Genomic DNA, 23,665 nt, shown 5'->3' with positions numbered 1-23,665 from the left:
CAGGCATTAAACGCTGCTAAGAAAAGACCATTCAGAGAAAAAAGTTAAATTGAAATGTCTTTCTAAAAATTCAAATGCAAAACGTATGCTTATGATCAATAAATATCTGTGAAATGTCTGCATATAAAGATGGGTGAAGTCCTAGTTTGAAGAGAATCATCTTAGTCACCTGTAGAGGTGCATATGGCCAACTTGTCAATCACAAGTCATTTCTGCCCTAAAAGGTACTTTAAGTAAGCCATACTATAACTTATAAAATACGCTTGTTGTATTAAACAAGAAACTAGTGACTGAGCCCCTAAACTAGTCAGGAAGGTGTTTACTGAGGTCATAAATCAGGTGACCGGTGGGCTCTTTTTTTCATAGACTTCAATGAACCTGGAAAAGCAGAGGGAGTCTCCCCCTGCTGGCCATTGGAAACAATGCAAGTTTAAGACTCATTTCAGCTTTCAGTTACAGAAATTGTGTCTATGAAACCAATTATTCATGTCTCCTTTTAATCTAGTTGTTGCTATCTTGGTAAATGATTATATATTACACATGCGATTATATTAATATTAATAATAATAATAATAATAATGATCTTCAGCCAGAGGTGAGGTGTTAAAACGTCTCAGTTTGCAGCGGAACATGAAAACTTTTAAGACATGTGAGACTGAGGTTTTAGAAGATTTACAAACAGATCAAAGTGAAACGTAACTGCATTATTTTCAATGATAGGATTGCTTTGGACACATTTGGAAAGTGCTCTGAAGTATAACTGACTGAGAAAATGTTTCCTCCACATGATCTTTTCTCACTATTCTCCTCACATCTGTTGTTCCTCTTGTCTTTCTGCCCTCGTGCTTCTCTCCCTCCGTCCTCCCGCTGCTGCGTCAGATCACTGGTGGATATCTTGCGTCACCAGTCGAGCCCCGTGCAGCAGGGCGAGAGGAACAACAGCACAGTGCTGACGACCACCTCAGACGGACGCACATCCAAAAACCTGTACACCCCCATCCTGCAGATCAAAGACAACCGCAGTGAGTGACGATTATTATATTCAGGTTAAACGAGCATTCGAATGAGGCCAGCTTGTCTCGTCCCCAGTGGAAAAGGTGGTAATTGTCGCTGCTCTTGTTTCAAATATCAGCAACACACTTCTTACTTCAGGTGGAATACATTTGTTGTGAGTGAATTGTTGCCAGATGTTGTTTCATTTAAAAAAGCCCCCTGAGATTATTGTTTAACATCAGTAATCTCAGAGGGTCTTTTGAAATGAAACAACATGGATTCAGACTTTTAAAGGGTTGGCTTCCTGTCTGGATTCACCTTCTGCTCTTTATTACTCAAGTGATCTTGCAAAAATGTATTCATCTGAATTAAAACATAAAAGTATGCATTGAATTTAACAGTTTTTAAATCTGAAAAATAAAATGTTTAGAGATGTGTTTTATTTTTTTAAAGGTTAATTCTCATTCAGCTTTCTATATTTCTGCACAAACATGACCTGCACACAGATGAGTTGAAACATTTTGACCACTCACAGATGAAGGAAATAACTTTGCTTAAATTTGCCCATTGGGAGGATGAGGATACTTCCTGGTCTAACCACTCGCTCAATAGGACACCAAACTCCTTGCAACCAGGAAAATCTTGGTTGTCCAGTGATTGCACTTGGTTTTTTTTCCCAGTCTACAAATGATTGCAGCTAGTTGTTGTTGCAATCAAGTTGGTTACTTTCCACTTTCAATTGTTTTGCAATTGTAGAAGCCACCTGGTGAGCGTCAGTTTGTCTCCAAACAATCGAGGTCCAACTCGGACTGAATGCAGTCACTGACAGACAGACTGGAGAAGGTCTGCAAATAATTGGTGTAATGTTCAAACTCAGACAGACTGCAGAAATGTTGCAAACTTGTCTCCGACACATCTGTTTGCAATCAAGGATCTGATTCACTGGCTGCCATTTAGTTGTTCTCTGCTTATGTTTCTATATAAAAGAAAGGTTATGTCATTTTGCAATCAACTATGTCACTATTTGTGGAGGACCATCTGAGTTTCTATTTAATATGTATGAGCTTCTGGCTGGACTCTGACTGTAAGTAGTTAATATGAAGTTTTCTTAAATTAGGTTTTCCGTGTATGTAGCTCAGCAACAGATTTGTGATTTTTAACATTTTACCAAAGTTAACTGTGGTTTATCATAAACAGCTTAACTGACATTCAATTGCAAACACACTCACTCCCTTTTATAAATAATTTAAGACTTTGTGAAGATGACAAGATCATTGGACACAGTTACAATCCTTTTGGTTGTGCCGTCTCCAGCCAGTGTTTTCCGCAGGGTGAGTGTAGCATTTGGGGGACTTTGGCCTGCTATTAATTTGAGCAGTGACTCAGTCACGGTCACCTTTATACCACAGCATGCCAGCACTCTTTTCTCTGCAAAGCACGGGATGGAAACCTGCTTCTGCTGCAGCAGGTACTCCGATTGTTGCAACTTCATAATGTTAGCTTATCCTGAAACACAGACTGTGCAGCTCATCTGTATAACAAGACAAACAGATTTCAACCTTAAGGGAGTTTCCATATACCTACTAGTATCACAGATAACTTTAATAATTATATCCTAAAAAAGCTGTAAGTTATGTATGCACACTCTCTCCACCCTCCCTTCACTCTTCTATTGATTGTAATTTACAGCCAAAATGAGACACAAACATATCATGAAAGTGAATTCTTTTTATCACTCAGGAGAAACAAGATATGGTGCTTAAATAACACATATGGTTAGACTAAGTAGCCTGGGATAGAGTCAAATTCTCACCCTGAATAATTGTTTCAGTCTGCACGAACAGCCAGCTTTGCAGGGTATTATGTCAGGTATGGGAGAAATGAGCACCTTAAGCTGGTTTAGGCACACAGAAAGTACTAACAGGTTAATAGACTGGTGGTCCCAATGTTTTGGCTCATCAGTGTTTTAAAAAGTGTCTTTTAAAGGTTCCTTTATGTTGACTGTCACTTTTTTCTAAATAGTGCTACCACAGGGGGATGTGTTTTATATTTTGTATGAAATGTTCAGGTTGAATCTCATGATTTAAGCTTTAATATAAGAAAAACCTCCACTCCTATTTAGATGCTTATGTTGCCCACACACAGAGGAGCTTTGTGTTGAATCTGCTGAGGAAAAATGCTGCAAACACTAGAACACTAAAGTCAACACGATCATAGAATTAAACGCAGCGTTTGTGTGATTTCACAAAGTTTTTCCTCTCTGGTGATTATCAGAAGGACATGAATGTTTCTGTTTTCTCACACAGGAAAATCACAGAAATGAAACACACACACATTTCTCTCTTTACCTCTGCTTTATCTCTCTGTCGCTCTGTCTCGTCTTTCACTAAACCAGCTCTCTCTTCTTTCAGCCTCTCTAGGAATTCGATTGTTCTCTGACTCTGCAAATAAGGTTGGAAAATTGCAAATTCCAGCCAAGAAAAGATGAAAAATGTGCCAAATATAGTGGATTTTTTAAATTATTTATTTAGCTGCTCTTGATTCTCTTGAGGTAAAAATGGTAAGAGCGCCTTGTAGTACCAAAGCTTCACATTTTAGCAACTGCAGAATTGATGAAACTAGATTTTTTTGTGTAGTTTACAGACAGGAGCTGAGAAATCTTTTTTTTTTATTGTTGAATAACAATTCAGCTTTTGAATTGCTAGAAAACGGCAGTGTCTTTTCAGTCTCTTGTGTCCAACGGTTACTCTAAAGCTCAGCTTGCAATCATAAAAAGGGAAAGACGGTGAAAATCTGCACTTTAAAGAGTTGGAACTTTGCTTTAAAAGGACCCACTGTGCATGTTTCCAACTCTAGACTCTGCTAGAGGTGCTTTGTATGAGTCACAGTTCAAAATAATTGTTATTTGTAACATTTGAAAAACCTTTATTCTCATTGGCTGCCACTTGCAAAGAGACTTTAATAGCAGGTGGGTGTGGCTTCTACACCTGAGATGACCGTTTAAGGATATTCGCGTGCTGCTTCACAATGCAAAGTAAAAACCAAATGACCTCACTTTTGCCAGTGTTGCATAAAAGATTTAATCTGGGGGTTGCCAGTTCGATTCAGTTAATTGCGACAACCTTTGTCATTTAAATAAGAAATGCAAAAGTCAGCTCATTCCTGGAGGGACTGAGTCTGTCTCTTTTCTGTCCTCCCCTCTCACTGTCCTGTCTCACCCACTGTCTCTCTCTCTCTCTGTCTCTTTACTGACACAAATGCTTACTCGACATGCCTCCCGTGTCTCTCGAGTGGCTGTCCCATCAGTTTGTCGGCTCTGCTCTCTTTGCAGCTGGGAACTTGCACCATCATTTTAACCAGCAGGGGTCTGCTTCCAGCCCCAAACACTCTGCTACCATCGGTAAGCCTCGTGGTTAGCAGCCCAGTGAGCCGGACTCGCGGCCTCACCTCCACCACTGTCTGTCTGTCTCGATGTCAGTATGACGGCCTGTTGTGCTGCGCTCTTAAAACAGCTGTGCCATTGTCAACCCCACCCTGTGGCTACGCGCAGATTTGTGCTCGAAATCACAGCGTGCTGTACGTTTCCAGTGATTTCCCCCGTCACACGGTTGTGTTGAATCTGACAGATCTTTCATAAGAGTGTGAGCTTAAACTTGTCTGGCCTGCCCTTTGCTTAATGCAAGCCCGTCTTCCCTATTCACTCACTCCCCCCCACAAGCCTGCTTCCAGATGTGCTTGTTCGTCCTTCCTCCTCTCTCTGTGCAGCAGTGATGTGCAAGTGTGATACCAAACTTCGAAGGAGGTCACCGCTTTAACCCGAGTCTGTTTTCGCAGGCTTTACACGAAGAAAACAGAAAAGCAATGCTAGCGCGAGTGATTCATCTCCACCAAAGGTCATTGTGCTGCACCCAGGAAACACATGAACTCCTACTGCAAGTCAGATAATTATCTGCGAAGGCTGATTTTATGCCTCTAACATGACTCTGACAGGATACAGGATAAGGTTGCCATGGAAATATGATGGTGTTGATGGAGATGAGCATGATTTCCATTTAACTTTTTAAGTTGTTTCAGTGCCAGTTTTTGCAAGCTATTACACCTACATGTGCCCCTCATGCAGCGGATTACACAAGAAGGCAACAGCAAAGAGTAAAACCGGCTGAGAGGACAGCAAATATTAACCAGCAAGTACAATTACATCATCATTTTCAACTTAATTCATCTAAGGAGAGACACTACGGGGCAAAAAGTGTAAACATTTTGTATTATTACATAAAACTAGTCAGTGACTTACATTAAAGATAAAGTTTTCTGGTCCTAGAAACACAGAGAGCACAGAAAAATTGAAAAGCAGCATATGCAAAAGACACTAATGTCTCTATTGGTGTATCTAAATATGCATGAGTTTTATTGCATAGATTTCAAGAGTAGAAATCTGAATATCAGATAAAGGCAGATTTTATTGGAGGAGTTAAAGGTGCAGTTAGAAATGTGTTTGTCTTCATCACTTTCTAAATCAAAACCGTCAATAGACAAAATAAAACATATTTTTAGGAGTAAATTGGTCTATAAATGAGCCGGTTTACACATCTTGGGGTTTTGATGATGACTGTGATTAACCATTAAGCTAAACCTGCCAATCATAAGGTAGGTAAACCCCAAGACATTTCCTACCTTATGCAAAAACCCGACACAGTCAAAAAAAACCTAAACAACACGGTTTTTGCTTTTTATGTCTTTCCTTACAAAGAAACTATTAAATATATAATTTAGCGTTTGCTGTATTTAATCTAAATTCAGCCATTTTGTGCAGCGCTGTGTGATTTATAAAACTATGTGACATTTTAGGTATGTGATTGAGGGCCGCACAAGAAAATGCACGCGCCTTTAGGTTTGGAGTAATAGCTTATGTGGGTAATTATTGTTTTCTGTGCCGGTTTATAGTTTTAAACCATTAGTGAGGTGACATTTGTTGACACCAGCTGTGCTTTTCAGTGTTAGGAAGGTTTAGTCAGCTGTGATGACTAAAGAGAAATGTTCCCTTGGTTTGCTTCTGCACTGTTATATCATCAAGTGGATGAATAAAATGTACAGATTTAGTGTATTTGTTACGTTCACGTGCCTCACTGCTCCCCCGTGAACTGCATTTTGACAACCCCCGGTCTAAGGGGGCATTACTTGTTAATGCAAATTATGGGGAATCGTCTTGGACCAGGAAACAACCAGACACACAGGCACAAATTAGGAAGTACAAACCTAAAATTAACAAAATAAAAATAAACTGTAGGCTGTTGGATAAAGGAGATGCCCTTCACTTCAAGTCTTTGATATATTTGAACTTTCAGTCCCAAGAATTTTGATGATTTTACTTCAGTTGTGCCGGTTTGTACTCAATATTTTTGATTCTAAAGGTGAGATTTTAGACTTTAGAACCTCCTTTGCATCACTTGTCTGGTTCCCTCCTGTGTTAAAGTTACCAGCCTCCTGGTACAACACAATCACAAACCCCTCAACTCTCTGAGTCACATACTCGGCTCACACTGAGCAAAGTTCATTTTTCCCGGACACCATTACCAAACCTCTGTCAGCCATCGTAGGTGTTCAAAAAAAAAAAAAAAAAATCAATTACCTCTCACTCATGGAAATTACCAGGCTAATTTAGCATGGTGGCACAAAAACACAGAGCAATTGGTAGGACATTTGATGCTTTCTACCTTTTATTTCCTCCACAGCCTGCATCCTGCTGCTCAGCTCCTGCTTTACAGCCATATGATCTCAGAGCTCAGAGCTAGCATTGCTTTTTCCCCACCGTGTGTGTGTATGTGTGAGTGTATGTAGAATTCACGGTACAGAAGTCGATGTGGCGTGTGTTCCCTGGGTGGCACTTAACAGAGACAACATTGGCCATTATTGCCCATTACTGTCAATGGTCAATGACCAGTATATGTCCTGCAGTTATCTTAACAAGATCGCAGCCCATAGCTGTTACCGCCCCGAATGGACTCACCATTGATTATATCTGCGTCTAAGACAGGAAGCAGCAGCAAATGCCACAGTTACGCAAGCTTTAATCGCTGCTTCATAGTTTTTCCTCACATTTCTAACCTTTCAAACATCCTCTGCTGACATTTAGCAGTCAATCGAGCTTCTCAGATTCCTCTGTAATGCTAATCCAGCGATGGCTGGCATGTGTTTGTCCACTGCAGATGTGTCCCTCTGTCCTCTGTTTGAATGTACAGATCCGACACATGTCAGGTGACCTGTGCGCACCTACATGTTGGGTCATTTCCACTGCTGTTTGTTTGCTGTTTGGAAACTATGAATGTACTTGTACACCTTATGATGTAATGGATATGAGTATACGTGCCGCAAAACAGACACCCCTGCCCCTCCCCCATACCGCAAACCTTACATAAGACAAATCATTTTTTATGTCTATTGATCGCTGTGCTGCTTTTGCACTTTGCATAAATGTGAATATGTGCGTGTGCTTGAGTGTGTAGATTCCTGAAGCTATCAGTGTATTTCTGTGTATTTACATGTGGCTGATACGTTCGTCTTATTGAGCCTCAGATGAACAGCACAGAGTTGTATTAATAGATGGTCTCCATGGAGCTCAGAGACACTTCCTGTTTACTGATAGTTAACCAGCTTGTATAATCTTCTCTTGTTCTCTCTTTCACTTCTTCTTTTCCTTCTCTTTGTTCTTTTACACTTACACATCATTCCTTTCATCCTCCAAACCTTCTCTCTCCTTCATTCTCCTTTCTCCCCCTCATCTCCTCCTCACTTCTCCATCTATCTCTTCTTTCCTTTTTCCACCTCTTTCTGTCTTTCTCTCTCTCAAGAGCGTGGATCCCGCATGAACAACACCCCCCAGCTCACTTCCGGGCCCACCCTGATTTCTGGTAGCAGCAAAGGTGCGGGAGGCGGCGGCGGCAGCGTCTTGAGACACAACAGCAGCCACCCGTCTTTTTCGCACTCCTTCCACAACCTGGCTCAGCTGCCACCGTCCTACGATGCAAACATGAAACCTGAGATCAACCGCTACAGCTCGCTGAAGAGGCTGGGTGAGTCGCTGGGGGAGATAAAGGGATGGAAAAGGAGGAAAAAGGGAAACCGGAGTGAGGGATGAAGTGGGACTGATTGAGCGTTCAGGACCACTGGGAGCTTTCAAGTGAAACAACGCACACAAGGCCTCAGCTGTGTCTGATTGGTTCTTAAGTGTTGATGATTACACTACAAATTTTCAAAGAAATCATTACTTTTTATTATGAAAAAAAGCAAATGTAGTCATACAAAGATAAATTAAAAGTTTATACTTTGAGACTTTATAGGACGTAGTTGTGAATCACAAAAAAGAGCAACTATAGCAGATTGATTTGGAAGTTTCAAAAAAGACCAAGTTTGGCCAGAAGGCAAAGAAGGGGCTGTAACACCGGCCTCGCAAAACACAGAAGATAACAGTTTTCTGTGTTCAGAAAACTGCTGATTAATCTTCACAGCACCTACGATGAGGACAGAGCATACACAAAAACATTATCTGCATCTGTTTGTCATAAAGTGAGGACTAGTAAGCCGATGATGGACTCTCAAAACTTCGATCGCTACACTTTTATTCACTTTATGGCATCTTTCATTTGACCCTGCCTGCAGGAGAATTCCTCCATCTTTTAGTGTAAAATCCATCCATGTTCTTAGCAGCTTGTCCAAATAAGATTACAGAATGGCTGGAGTCTGTCCCAGCTAACATTGAGCAACAAGTGTTGTACACACTGGGCAGGTTGCCAGTAAACTAGAAGTGTGCAATTCCTGGAGAAATTGCAATAAAACATATATTCTATTAATGCAAATGTCTTTAAACTGACATTTAAATCTAAAATATGCTCTCCTTTAAACTCAACCCTGCAGGTATCACAGGCAGAGAGAGGACGGCTGTTGTCAGCCTGCAGCAAAGTTTAAAAGAAATGCACCAAATTTAAAGTAGAAAGCTAAACAAGCAGTTTGTCAGTGTGACAGTGGAGCTGTCACGCCTTCCCCCTTTTCACTGTGCCCAATTCCCAGATATTGTCAGTGGAGTGTGTCATCACTGATCACGTGTGTTTCTGTTTTTGGTGTATTTTGGTAGCTGAATTCAACCAGACTTAATTCGTTTAATTGTTTTGCCTCTGATGAGTCCTCAGTGTTCCTGGGACTCAGCTGGTAACCAGTGGGAGTGAAGACATGTTTGATTAGGTCCAGAGCAGAGAGTGACTGGGGCAGAAGCAGGGGAACGTGAGAGAGTGATTTCTGTAGTATTTTAGTATTTTCTTTAGTTTTATTTTAGTTTCCTTGATTGATTTTTTTTTTCTTTTGCTGTTAATTACCATGTTTTTGCACATACTCCTGCCTAAAGATTGACTTCTTCTGCATCCCTTTAAAACTTTTTGGTGTCAAACACAAACTGCCCGTCATCTGGGGTCTCTGCATAACAGTGACACACACTTTTGTGTTTGTTTCCTCTTGATTATACTGTGCTGCTGCTATGCTGATCAACCTGGGGGCAGACGAAGTAGGTGAAAATTGGCTTTTCTTGACGTTTAAAGTTACTGAACAGCTGAACAGGGGTTTGATTTTGATTAAACTAATTGCACGGGTGTTTACTTGAAAATGTTATGTTTCACTCAACCTGGATTGACTGTTTCAGTCGTGTCGCCTCCTCCTCTTTGCCGCTCGCTGTCAGAGAGTCCTGATCACTGATGTCGTATTATTAACCTGTTGAGGAAAAACTGAGACTGATTGCGCTGATTCTCATTAAAGTGGCTGTAAATACATTTTAGTCCTCGCAGATCTGTTTTTAGTTACAGACGCGAGTGAAATGGTGTTACTGCACCGTCAGCTTTACTCTTTCCCATATTCACGACTTCACTTTCTTTATAAGTTCCCTTTAATGTGAAAATACTGACTGCATGAAGAAAGTATTTGCTAGGGAGGGTTCAGTTCAGCTGGTTTGCTATACGGATGAACTCATAACTGAGGTCGATAGAAATAGTTGGTTACGTTACTGTTTGATTTTTGGTCATCCAAATCCCAAATCATGTCTCTGCCAACTAAACTGTGAGCAGGTTTTATTCATATAAACTGGCCATGACTGTGTTTGCATTTTTGTGGCCTGGTTAGTAAAATTTCAGGCTGCTGATTCTGCAGGGAACCTAAATGATGGTACCAGGCATGGCCACCTGAGTTTGTGACAAATAATCATCTCAGTGTGTTGTCTGAATGTGTAAACTGCTTCTGCTAAACAGCCAAAGACATGGAGAAGAAGATGGAGTTAGATGGATGATGAGATGAGGGAGAATTGAGGAAACAGTGGGGGAAAAGAGGATAATAAAGAAGAAAGAAGGAAGGGAGGAGGAGAGGAAAGATAAATGAAGTTGAAGGAGATGGGAAGGCAGCATGGTAACATGAGGCAGGGTGAGGGTAGAGAAGCAGGTTTGTTAACCAGAAGAGGAAAATCAGGGGAAGGCTGGCTGGGTGAATAAGGATGCAGCATTAATGGGGGAAAAGAGATGGTAAGGAAGATGGAGATGCTGTGAGCTCGAGTGAGCAGACTGAGAAGAAAGGAGAGAGAGGCAGTGAAAGAAAGGAAGAAGGGATTTGAAGGAAAAAGAGATGTGGAGGCAGGGGGAGGGGCGTTGGCTGGCTGGTCCGCAGGGGCCTGGCTGCCTTCGACGGAGAAGAAAAGACGTTGGAGAGGCAGTGGCTGGTCGCCTCTCTCGCCCTGTGATTGCCCAAGACTGCAGGGGGAGGGGAGTCGCCTCTGCAGGCTGAGTGATGGATTGTTACTACGTGGGGGGTCATATGTGTGCGTGTGTAAGCGGTGTGGCGCTTCGTGAACATGGAAGCATTAATGAGGTGGAAGAAGAGTCCAGATGAGATTCTTTACTATTTCAATTCAATCAAAATAAGGAAACACCTCAACAGATAAAAAGGCTTCCTCACATCAGAGAACAGAAACCTTCATATTCATGAATGAGCATCTCGGTCGATGTCCTGCAGCCTTTTTAAGGAAATTTCGAAAAATCCCAGAGAGAAGCAGATGCCATTCCCATAATTCACCTCTTTATTTTCTCCTTTTTCTTCTTCTGTTTGGTCACCATGTTTTTTCTCTCTCTTTTGTTGTCCCTCCTTCATATAATTGCACTTCCTCAAATGACTGAGCACATTAATTTATATTGCAGGCGGCCGTGTTCCTGCAGCATGAATGAGCACTGCATTTTGTTTGATAATTAGAAATCACCTCTAGATAATGAAGAAAAAACCAAGGAAAACATTTGCAGTAGAGCTGTAGCATGCACTTAACTTTGACAGAGTGTTTGCTGAGGTTTGTGTGCAGGTGGCTCTGTTTTCTCTCTCTGCTCCATGACTGAGAGACGATGCGAGGGAATACGTGCAGGAGTTTAGAAAAACTGCATATTTTTAATTTTAAGTGAAACTTGCTGATTTTGTTTTGTCCTTTTTTCACACTCTAACCAATCGTGGTAGATGGCTGCCCCTCCCTGAGTCTGAATCTACTCAGAGATTTGTCTGATTGACTTCTTCCTCTGATAACGTAGGATCTTTTATTTAAAATATAACGCACTTATGGGTAGCTGTTGTTAACTGGTGCTGTATAAACAAATTGAATTTAACAGAATAGCTGGAACCAGGAAATATACAGGGTTGGTGTGTTTTATGGAGGAAATTTCAAACTCACAATGACAATCAAAGAAGTGAAATTCAAACTTCCAATGAGCAAATTAGTTACTGATAACCTACACAGATCAGCTGGCTGTGTGTGAAAACGTCTCAGCCCATACCCACATGAGAAAAGAAAAAGGAAAAACACTATGATACACTAATGTAATGCTGAAAAGCTGACTACATGGAGTTACATGAACTGACTACATGAACAGAAGAAGCTCCACAGGTTGCATATACACGCGCACACACACACAGCTTAGCTAATCGTAAACAGGTGTGGCAGATTCAACAGAGGTGGAAGTGTTGCGGGAGAAGCAGACAGTTGCAGAAGAGGGATCACTAACAGAGACAGGAAGTAACAGTAACAGCAGGAAATGACTTAAACGTAAACATGAACAAAATCCCCCAAAAATGATGCAGTCAAAGACGATTTTTCATGGCAGTGTTTCCTAACTGAGAGAAGCGACCCGGAAGCATCCGTGTAGAGCTGGTCAGATTCTCCAAATACTGAGGAAAGGTGCGCCAGTGCTTCCTGTGTTACCGCGTTTAGCAGTGGACTGGAGCATCCTTTATGAAAGGACTCGGGCTATTTCCATCCCAACGTTCATACCAACACACCATCTGACACATAAACTGATGCAGATTGTAGAAATGTTACTTATAGTTTTCCAGTTCATGCCAGAGCTGAACTCAAAACTTCTGTAGTAACCTCTTTATTTATGCCTCATGTGAAGAAAGTGGATTTATATAAACTCTCTAAATCCAGAGTATGAGTTATGTTAATTAATCAAAGTGCATTTAAGGTCCAGGCTGCATTGGTAATGTCTGTTCTCCATTCAGGATTATCGTGAATGAACTTTCACTTCAATCAGCTGGAAAAAGTGGGGTAATATGCTGATTTAGTACTCTGAGGTTCAGGTCCTTCTAAAATCACATTTACCTTTTCTTCACCTGATGTTTTCCACTAATGACAAGAAAGAAGAAAAGGAGGTAGGAGCTATTTTTTTAGACTAACTTCACCCCAAATGCTGAAGTGCCCAAAATCTGCTTTTTTTCTAATGGCCAGCAGGGGGCGACTCCTCTGGCTTTGAAAGGAAGTGCAATGAGAAATGTACAGGAAAAACCGGAAACACTCTACCTTTCAAATTTCAAGTCATATGAGCGTGCAGTGTTTCTTTTGGTCCGTTGTCTTTTACCAGGTTTGATTTCAAAATGCTCAGCTAGAAGCTTTACATCACGATGTCGCAGCCAGTCATTGTGGCTACGTTTAACTTCAGTCAATGTTGCTCTTAAGTTTCAGACATCCCAAAGATAACTTGCCTTAAGCTGTAGCTCACGTTTGACATTATACTACTGAATCTACTAAGGACTGTAGGATCTGACTACACCAGACTTGCAGTGATGGCAGCGAGCACTTTAAACATGAAGCAGTCACTTTGTCTGTGCTGGATGATTTTATTTCCCAGACACTGATCGCTTTCACAGAGGAATGTAAAACCCTTTGTTAAGCAGATTCAGGCTGAATCATTCATTCACTTCTACTTGTCTGATTATTAGATTCCTGCTTTTTCAAAGAAAACCACCCTGAATGTCAGTTTTGGTGAAACACTCCTTCAAATGGAGAATAAAAAGTTGTCATTGTGACACATAAAGAGGGAATATGGCCTCCCGTCAGCCTTTCTCTGAAACGTGATCCTTTTGATGCCGTTCCCCAGACGGCGCTGCAGAAAGGACACTGATAAAGGCTTCTTTGTCTAAGGAGGGCAGCCAGGGAGAAACCTTGAGATAATTTAGCCTTATTGGAGGGGAGTAAACAGAGAGCGTGAGGGAGAGTGAGGAGAAAGACTGAGAGGAGGGAGAGGTTGAGGACAGAGAGAGGAAAGAGAAGCAGAGAGAAAAGCCTGAACAGCGAGGAGAAGGTGAAAAAGCAACAACAACTAGACTGAAAAAAAGAAAAGTGTGGAGAATAGTGAAGACAAAGAGGCAAACAGAAGGAGGGGAAGAGACCTGAGAGGGAGAGCAAAGAAAAGGAAAGAGGGAATGCAGAGGTAGAGAGAGGTGGCTGGTTAAAGGTCAGCTTTAAATTGGCTCTTGGGGAGCTGCTTCCATGGAAATGCTTTGAAGATTAAAGTGGGCTCGGGCTACGCACAGAAGCACTGCTTCTCACTGTTAGTGAAACTGACTAACTGCTTCCCTCTCCGTCATTCCTTTCTTCTGTCTTTACGTTGTCCCTCGACTTCTTTGTTTTCACATCATTTATGCTGTGAAACATCTTCTTTCGCCGCCTTTAAAGCCTATTTTCACCTCACGTCCTCTCTGTCTTTGGCCTTGAGCTTGTCTTCTACCTTTATTCTTTTATGCCTCATGCAATATACAGCGTATCTCTCCTTTTGCATTATCCATTTGTGCCTTCTGTCTTTGTCCTCCTGTGACAAAATGTCTTTCTCACTTTTTCATTTCCTCCTTTCTCTCTTGGATTCTTCTTTCTTCTCTTTCAAGACATTTAAGGTCAGTTTCTTGCTACACAAGACATTTCTTGCTCTAATTTGTTCGCCCTTTCTGATATTATATTTTCTTTCATTTTCACCTGCTTCTCCCTTTTTATTGCTCCACTCTTTATCTGATTCTCACAGTCTCACAAGACCATTTAGTAGCTTTATAGCTTTATTATGTCAGTGAATTTGAGCTCTTTGCATGATCTTCATGAGCAGGTCTTTGATACTTTTTTCCTGCACGGACAAGAAGCATTAAAATTTTTAGTAAACGATTTTAATTTCAACATCTCTTGATGTTGATGAAGATCATAATATTTTATTACTGCTGCTCTCCAGCTACTAAATGGACCTCTCAAGATGTGTTTTCTCTAAATCTCTTGTCTTCCTTATTTTAACTGAAGCCATATTCACACATGAGTAACTAACAGTACCACCGAGCCACATTTTTGGGATCTGCAGTTGTCCTTTCTCACATGTAGCAGACAGCAGGGGATCGTTTGCTGCCTCTCGTGACTAGAAATACTGTTTTCATGAGGATGGAGCATGTAGGAGTCATGACACATGACGCCCACTTGCACACTTGTGAATTCACAGGACAGTTACTTGCACCATTGTCACATGTGCACAGTCGGACATTAAAACAGAGACATTATTTAAGGAGGCATTCAAAGATCTATGGGAAAATAGATGGCAAAGAGGCCATTAGGTAGCTGTTCTACTGACGGATGCCCTCATTAACAATTTAAATGTCATTGCTGTAGTAAACATGAATGTAAATGCAGTTTTTTAACCTTTTTAAACAAAGGCTTAAAAATATTGTATTGGAATTAGCACGATGTTTGAACTGAGTCATTAGGGACACCATAACGGTGTGAAATCTGTACTTGAATCTTGTATCTTCCCCTCTCTGAGCCTGCTTCTGCCATAGGTTTCTTCCTGTTAAGAGTTTTTCCTTCCCACTGTCACCCAGTGCTTTTTCATAGCGTGCCATCTGATTGTTGGGGGTTTCTCTCTATTTTTGTAGCCTATTTACCTGACAATATAAAGCGTCAGGAGTAGACTGTTTTGATTTGATGCTATATACATTTTTCCGGACATCACTAAACTTTTGAAGCGGATTCAATACAAATGGGGTTTTGAACTGCACATAGATTGAGATTGAGCCGCACATACATACGGCTCACTCGCACGTCATATATCAAACACAGCCTCTCAGTTTAAGCTGCCACATTTCCCATCTCTCTTTCAGACCTGATGGAGTCGGTGCTGCCCTGCATGCTCTTTCAACACCTCCACCACACCAGCATCCACCTCCAGTGACATATTTAATTATCACTTCCTCCTAGCATATTTGTGCTTTGTCCTTTGTCTCAGTCATCCAGGTCATAGTAATCTTAAGTGTTCAGTCAAAGGCTTTTTGAAGAGGTTTCACCTCTCATCTGAAAGGCTTCATCATTTCTAAAAGCTGGGTGGATTCCTTTAGTTTTCCCTTATACTTTCTGTTTTCTCGGCCGGTTGAGTTTTTACAGTGAGTGATGACAATGGACCCTGGATGCAAAACTAATGGGATACCTCATATATGTGTACAGTAGTAAAAGATGCATGATACTGCAAATGTAGCCAGCAAGCTTAGATTATACATGAAGGCATTTCAAACCTAAACCTGTATTTTTTCTTAAGACTTGCAGGGGGTGTTGTATAAAAGAGAGACCCTTTCCTGATGAGTTCATGGCCTCTACCTTGATTATTACAACATGAGCAAATTGTGGTCCCCCTCTTTTTTCACAGCAAGCTTGTGGAGTAATGTGTTGTCCATGTTATCTCCAGTCCCATAAAGGCAACAACTTCTGATTCTGTGAAAGTTTTGTTCAGTAATCAAACTTTAAATTTGTAACAATGTATCTTTATGTTAATTCCAGAGACTTACCTGAGAATGACTACAGTGATTACACCTTTCCTATCAAACCAAACAATCAGCTGTATATAATCATCAATAATTATCATTCTGTGTTAATCATCAACATACAAAATAGCTTTTTACATATTACACATTTCTCTTTGTGTTTTTGTGAATCAGAGAAAGAACTTGATGAGTATTCCAGCTACTACAACTCCAAGCGCCGCTCCAACAACGCTCCGCCCTCCTTCTACTCCTCTCAGCACCACCTGCCCTTTGGAGGGGACTACACGCTGGGATCCAGAGGCACGCTACCACTCCATGGCTCTCGGCCCCACCTCCACATGCCGCCCTCCACCCCCAACCCATACCCGCTCCCCTCCCAGACACATTACACCAGCTCCAGCTTCGATAGGCCACCACGCCGTGTCCGTTCCCAGGACCAGCTGCTGGCATTTGGGGAAGGCAACACTCTGTCCCGCCTGTCCAAGAACCAGCAACACCAGTACTACAAAGCCATGATGAGCACCAGCAGGAGCTCTACATCACAGACGCTCCGCAGGTGAGATCGGGGATAAGAGGTGAGGTGTGATCAGATAGGACAAAGAGAAGCAGCAGATGAAATACTAAAGACAAAGGAGTCAGATCAGAGAAGAGGAAGACAAGAGAAAAGAAGGGATCATAGAGATATGAGATGACATGAGAAGATGGAGGTGAGATGAGTCAAATCCCATTAAGAAAACACAAGAACAAAGGGAATCAGGGTGTAATATTTAATCAGTATCAAGAGTGGGACAGTTTCATCAAAGTTTAAAGAGTCTGGCAAAGTGAGGGTTCACGCTATCAAATTTAGGTAACAAAAATTCTGTTTGGGATATATTAGAGGTCCCATATTATACCTTATTTAACTAGTTAAAATCGTATACGTCCTAAAAGTAATCTTTAAAGTTTGAGCTTGACACAGTGTAGCTCATCCATCCTTCAAAACACAGCTTTGATTTTAGTGCTTTTCCTAACAGGCTGTCTCGTTGTCGGTACTCTTAAATAAAATGAATTCCAGCTGTGCCTTTCTGCCATTTCCATGAATACCCATAGACTAACCATTATCATCATGCAAAGCTACTCTAATAAATAAAAACATGGAGCTGAAAAAGTGCATTATACTTCAAATTTCCACAATTTAAGATGGTCCCCCTTAGAGTTGTCGTGATACTAGAACTTTGAATTCAATTCCAATTACCCAGGAAAGTACTCTATACCATTTTCAAATCATAAAGCTTCCAGTAAAATTAATATTCAAATATTGTAATACTTTTATGACACTGACAAGAAGTCTGTGTTTCCAGGTCCCATGAGCGGCTCCTGGTCTCCCCTGACCGTCTGGAGGACCGGCTGATGACGATGGGTCTGCTGCCGGGAACGAGTGAGCGAGGGGGAGGAACCGGGATGGTTCCCACCATGGGCCGGCTCAGCCACCACCAGAAGGCTCAGTCACAGCAGAACATTTGTGTCACGCCATCCATGGACCGCCACCACATGATCAAGATGAACTCCCACCCCACATCAGGCCACGAGCACGACCGCAGCACCACGACCATGTCCGGCATGGGCATGCACGGTGGCTGGGACTCCCACGGCGGGACAGGTGGAGGCCACCCCAACGCCCGACGTATGGCTTTCGCCAGCAAGAGGCAGAACACGATTGAACAGCTGCACTTCATCCCCGGAGGAGGTGGAGGCCAGGGACTCCGGACTGGGAGTAAGAATGAGGTGACAGTGTGAGAGGAAGAGTGGTGGAGAAGAGGTGCAGATGAAAAGAAGCTGAAGACCAGATGAAGAGAGGGAAGCAGCGAGGTTTTTAGTGTGAAGATATGAGCAGGAAATGGCAAAGAAACAAGCAAGTGGTTTGATATCAGCTGGCTCCCTCACAGGGCTGCTCTCAGCTGCACACAGCCCCCTTCATAAAATAAAAAGTGGTGGATGGCAACATTAGTGAGTAAAGCCAATTGATTCTCTCTTTGTCACTTGTGTATTGGAAAAGAGAAATTTCACCTATTCTTTGTGAAGAGAAGACAAATGCCCAAGTAAAGAGCAAAAAAAAAAAAAAGAAAAGAAAAAAGCAGTTAAAGGCTGCTGGGTATTCGCTGTGACTTTTATTGAAGGATATCCACTGAGTCAAATTTGTTGAATTGTCCTTGAGTTTTGTTGCGCTGTCCTCTGAGTCCTCGAGTGCTCCGACAGAAATTCATCCATCTTTGAATCCACTGTGGATGTCAGAGCGCCAAGGCAGAGGCAGACGGGTTTGCTTGTCAGTGTATTTATACAAGTATTTAAAACCAAACAAGTTGCTTTTGTATGAAATTAACCTGATACTATTACTACTACTAATAATAATAATAATATTAGCATAACTGAGCCCTGTAGGATTTTGTGTATACTTAGTTGAAAACATATTTATCCTTTAGCTATCAAAAGTAAAACTGCTGAAATAATGCAGCAGTTAACTCTCATTTGATTTCTTTATAGCTCGATTCACTCAAGCTAAAGATAAATAAATAAAATGAGCCGTTTAGAGACGAAAAGCAAGTCAAAGCGCTGCCATAAAGGCCCAGTCACACCAGCATTTCACGAAAACTCCCAAGAACTAAGTGCCAGTTAATGATAAAGGGAAGGATAAAAATAAAGAAGGTTGAGGAGCTATTGTGAATGTCTCAAGTTGCTACTTCTAAAACATTTTGAATCCAGATGTTCGCCTGTGTTTCTGGTGTGACCGGGCTTTACAAGTGAAGTCCACTTTGCAGTATGATTTTAGCTGACTATGCTCTTGTACAGTGAAATCTAGTGGGTGTATATCATCTATGAAACATTGTGTAATTCGTAGGCTAAGAAAGTTTTGAACTGAGCCAATCTCATACATTGACTGACTGACCAAACATTCTTCAGCAACTGTAGGGTTTCCGCCAGTCTACCATAGACTTAGCAGCTTTTTAATTGACCACCTCCCACACTTTTATAAACAAAAGCTACATTTGTAACGTTAGCTAATGTATCTTATTATCCTGTTTTTATTGTTACCCATTTTTCAGATCAGCTAATAGTACAATAATTTAAAAAAGAAAATAGAAAACAATGTTAAACTTAAAGCATTAGCTTTGGTGGACATCTACTATTTACAAATGACAGTAAGCTACATGATTCCTAGCCATAAGTGAACAACTATAACCATATTGTGGGCTCTGTGGGTGGTATAGCACAGTAAAGTGGGAAAAAACACTCAATTTGTATCCAGAGATATAAAGTGAGAGCTAACTGCATATTAAGTCTGACATCATTGGGCATTTCTGGGTCCCAAAAGAAAAGAGTCATTGAGGAAACTTTGAGAGTTAAAAAATTCCAAATTCCAAGCTTGAATAAAAGGATCTGTGCGCTCGTTCTCCCAGTAAAGTTTAACATTCCAGCAATCATGGAAAAGAAGGTTTACTAAGCTGGAGTTAGAATTAGGTTAGTTGATCTTGTCAAGTGAAGCTAAGCTAGTTGACATATAACTGGTGCCATTTGCCATATAGAGCTATGTTTAGTCTAAAACAAACTAATATAAAGTCCAAGTTGAGGTTTCTCGCTGAGACCGATGTCTTCATTGAATCAGACCAAGAAGCCAAGTCCATCTTTTGTTTCCTATGATTTCATTGACCGGAAGAAGGTAATAAAAATGGAACGCACTTCACCTAAGATAACATCTGAGCCTCATCCATGACACAAGGTTATGAAAAATGTAAAAAGTCCTGAGCCTAAGTTGACTGCTTACACTGAAATCTTAGTCGGCACGCTAAATATTTTGTGTCTGAGACACCGTTAGCTCATGGCTAGGATAGCTAGCTTTGGAGGAAAAAATTTTAATAGTTTCTGATTTTTGGTAAAGTGATTTTGGATGGCAGTTATTAAGATTTCAGATGGAGCTGCAATCATTTTCAAAAACCAAAAATCCCATTTTAACACCATTAATTTTACATTTGGACCCAGAAACAGGGTTGTTTTGTTATCGCTCAACAAAATGGCCAAAATGTTTCTGCTATAGGTGCAACATCAGCAATGTTAAATGGTGGCTGGGGTCGACAACTTCTCTGGCGGAAACCCTGAACTGTTCAAAACTTTTCATGGCAAGCTTGTAGAGGGGTCGAGGGCTTTGTTTCTGCCGCCGATTGGTATTAAACCAACCCTCCTGTACGTCTACAGCACCACACGTTTTCCTGCAAGTTCAGCTGCTCACCTCGTACGAAGGGGAAGGGTGGCAAATGGGTTTTAGGCGGTGGGGGGGGACAATGGACACTTCACACCAAGGGCTAAAATGAATTATCTTTGTGTGTCTATGCTCTGTACAGTCTCTGCTTCTCATTTTCATTTTTTCCTGTGAGTCGGGAGGCATGCTCGTGCATATTTTTCACAGATATTTTTATTTTTATTCTTCTTGCTTAGAGAGAAAAAAAATTTAAATGCAAGGAAATTGTGCAAAGCAAAAGAACTTTTGTGTACCATGTAAAGACACATAACCATTTTAAAAAGCTGCGGGAGAAGCGTTGACCATAATGATGTCATATTTTGTACATTTTTTTGGTTTTCTGGCTGTGAGATGGACCTTCTGGCCACGCTGGCTGGATATACCCTTTCTGGGGTTTCAAGAGAGCCCTTGTTTAAGGTTCCACTCTCGGGTTGTATTTCGATAAAGACAGACATGATTGATTACTGCGTGAAGCTTCCTGCCAGCCAGTTTTAGTGTTTTAATACATGTGCTCACGTGTTAATGGTTTATGTAGAAGTTCCCCCTCAATGACACTATGAACGCTATCATCATGAGCTTTCTTTCTTTCTCTTCTACTTAAACATGTATTTATTTTTTTAATCTCTGTGAGTTTTAATGTATAATCCTGGATTTTCAGTATTAAAAACTTTCTAGTGGAATTAAAAAAAAAAAGAATAGAAGAAGAAAAACCCTTTGTATACACAAGAACAAAAAAGAGCTGATGCAATCATAGAGAAAAGAAGAAACGCATGACGGTGTCAGAAGCCAGTGTTGGTGATGTCATAGTGCTGACTTATGATGTCACGGCGTGTATGTGCGTACATGTACATGCGTCTGTTTTAGTTTGTGTGCCCGTGCGTGTAACTTTCTGTGTCTTCTTATTCTTCTTAGGAATGCTGAACCTCATTATTATTTATTTTTCTTCTTTTTGTTTGGACCAAACTCGGAGTACGTCTTCAGCACTCGAGTCACTGCGTGTTCATATCAAGCTGTAATGACATTTTGAAAGCCTGTCGTTCTTTTAAAAATTCATTTTTTTAAAGGGACATCATTCAGTTAGCTTTTCTTGTCGAGCTATGTTCATCAAAGTGAGGACTTTTCAGACATTTGAAAATGTAACTTACTGAAGGCTTATATTGTGTCAGGTTTTGGTGTTTTAATAGAAGCTGAGTGCTTTAATTTATTGGTGTTTAAGTTTGTGTCACTGAAATTTGAGTTTAAAGGTACTTTTTGTAAACTTTGATGTTTAAAAATTCTTTAAAATGTTCCAAAATAAACAAAACTATGAAAAAGAAATGTGAAGAAACAACCACTGTGACTTTATATATAAAACATGCACTGTTTGGGTGCATCAAGTGAAGCTGGAATGGGGTGCAAATAGTCTTACCTTTATTTGTCAAAAACAGCACATTTTTATTTATGACCAACCAACAGTTCGACTGCCTTGTCTTGATCAACAAATAGGTCCAAAATTATCAGACGTAACCACCGTGACGTCGCCCACTAGATGAACATTTTCAGTATCTGACCTGACTGAAAATCTCAATCGAATTCTCCCAAGGGTAATTACAAAAAGTACCTTTAATATATGTCCACAAAAGCTGTTTGTCTTTTAAAAGAAATGTTTTCATCTGAGAAAATTTTAAAGGCACAGAAGGTATAAAAAGCAGCTTTTTTTAGGTTGCAATACGGCCGAAAGAGGAGAACGTTAATTGCATTTAAAGGTTGTTTTTCTGTGGAGAGCAGTTGTTGCCGATGTGGAGCAGAATGTAAAGTGACCTGATTTGGCTGATTTTAGAACCATAAAAGAGCACGAGGCATAAAAATAAGAAGGGAGGGTGGATGTAAATGACGTGGGAATTCAGTTATATTTTTAATGTCTCGCTCATTTTTCCTCATACCTTCAAAAGTCTGATGCAGATGTTATAATCCATGTTCAGTTAATTGGTCCTCTGATCAAACTGTGTGTGTGTGTGTGTGTGTGTGTGTGTGTGTGTGTGTGTGTGTGTGTGTGTGTGTGTGTGTGTGTGTGTGTGTGTGTGTTTTAACCACTGGGGGGGTGTTGGCAGGCTTGGGCATATTTGTATTCTCGAAGCTACTCTGCATACCTCAAATTGTATAATACATTTATTTATTACATCCCCTTACATGTCTATTTCCAAGAATATCCAGACAAAGGTCTCACAGATGTGCAACCCTTTTGTTATTGGTGATCGATTCTTGCGTTTGTAGAAATCATACTGTTTAATTGATAATAACAATAAAATTAAATACCACTAAACTTTGTTTTTCTGTGTGGTGTGATTAAATATTACTTTTTTAATATTTAGGTCACATTTTTATGTTTAGAACTTTTTATTAATATATTTAATGTTGATCCTGACTCCCTCTGCTTTTTACAATTTTTTTTTTTAGTAGATTTCATTTTTTCCCCTTTTTTTTCTCCCAGAGTCACAGGCCCTCTGAATAAATGAAGTTGGAATGAAAATTTCCCCTTTTTTTCCAGAATTATTGACCCTTCATAAATTCCTAAGTATGGAGACATCGACATGAGATGTTCAGGGTTAAGAAAAAAACTCCACAAAAATGCATTTGAACTCTGCTAAAAGTTACAGATCGATTTTACATCAACTATCTACATACATTTAAATTGTTAAGGAAAACTTCAGAAAGTACATTTTGGTTACATTTTTCAAGGGCCATCTATAACTGATATATAGCTGACACAGGCTATTGCATATCTTCTCTTCTACCTAAATCAAACCTACACCCTTGTTTCTATGGCATGTCTTCTTTCAACCTACATTGAGGGGCTCTCTATTAAAGCCACATTTTAACATTCTGAATATAACTCACAGTGTGAAATTAAGAAAAAAAAGAGCCAAACAAGTTCTATATAATAGTTTGGACACAGTACATTTTCTCTTTTATATGGAATATAAAAACCTTAAATGATCTCATCCAGTCTTCATTAAAGGTCTACTGCGTAGAATTCAAGAGGCTCTACAAGTATAAATAAAATATTCACAATTATGTGTTTATTTTATTAAGTTTTAATAAAGTGACAATGAACGCTAATATACCAGCACACTTACAAAACCTTTTCCATACAGTGTCCTTTGTGTCTAAAGTAAAGCAAACACTGAATCTATGGACTGCCTTCAGCAGTTTCACCCACTAACACTGGTTCTCCTATTCACATGCAAAGGGGGATTTTATGATGGGTATTTATTTGACTGTGGTTTCCAACCGTGCATCTAG

General features: G+C 40.5%; 1 protein-coding gene across 2 annotated transcripts in view; it reads left to right on the top strand.

Moving 5' to 3' along the window:
• Nucleotides 1-22,412, top strand: part of shisa7b (shisa family member 7) — a 51,059-nt gene extending 28,647 nt beyond the window's left edge. The window contains exons 6-10 of one of the 2 annotated variants that reach the window (XM_026155901.1): nt 880-1,022; nt 4,325-4,393; nt 7,842-8,063; nt 16,288-16,669; nt 17,454-22,412. In XM_026155901.1, the coding sequence (XP_026011686.1) occupies nt 880-1,022; nt 4,325-4,393; nt 7,842-8,063; nt 16,288-16,669; nt 17,454-17,889 (1,252 nt within the window). In that variant the 3' untranslated portion in view covers nt 17,890-22,412. The remainder of the gene's footprint in view (nt 1-879; nt 1,023-4,324; nt 4,394-7,841; nt 8,064-16,287; nt 16,670-17,453) is intronic. The other variant, XM_026155903.1, reaches the window with a different exon arrangement.
• Nucleotides 22,413-23,665: the final 1,253 nt, after the last annotated feature.

The sequence above is a fragment of the Astatotilapia calliptera genome, chromosome 22, assembly GCF_900246225.1.
Source record: "Astatotilapia calliptera chromosome 22, fAstCal1.2, whole genome shotgun sequence".
NCBI classification, from domain to species: domain Eukaryota; kingdom Metazoa; phylum Chordata; class Actinopteri; order Cichliformes; family Cichlidae; genus Astatotilapia; species Astatotilapia calliptera.
The sequence above is the reverse complement of the archived record's forward strand: the minus strand, read 5'-3'. Positions and strand labels throughout refer to the sequence as shown.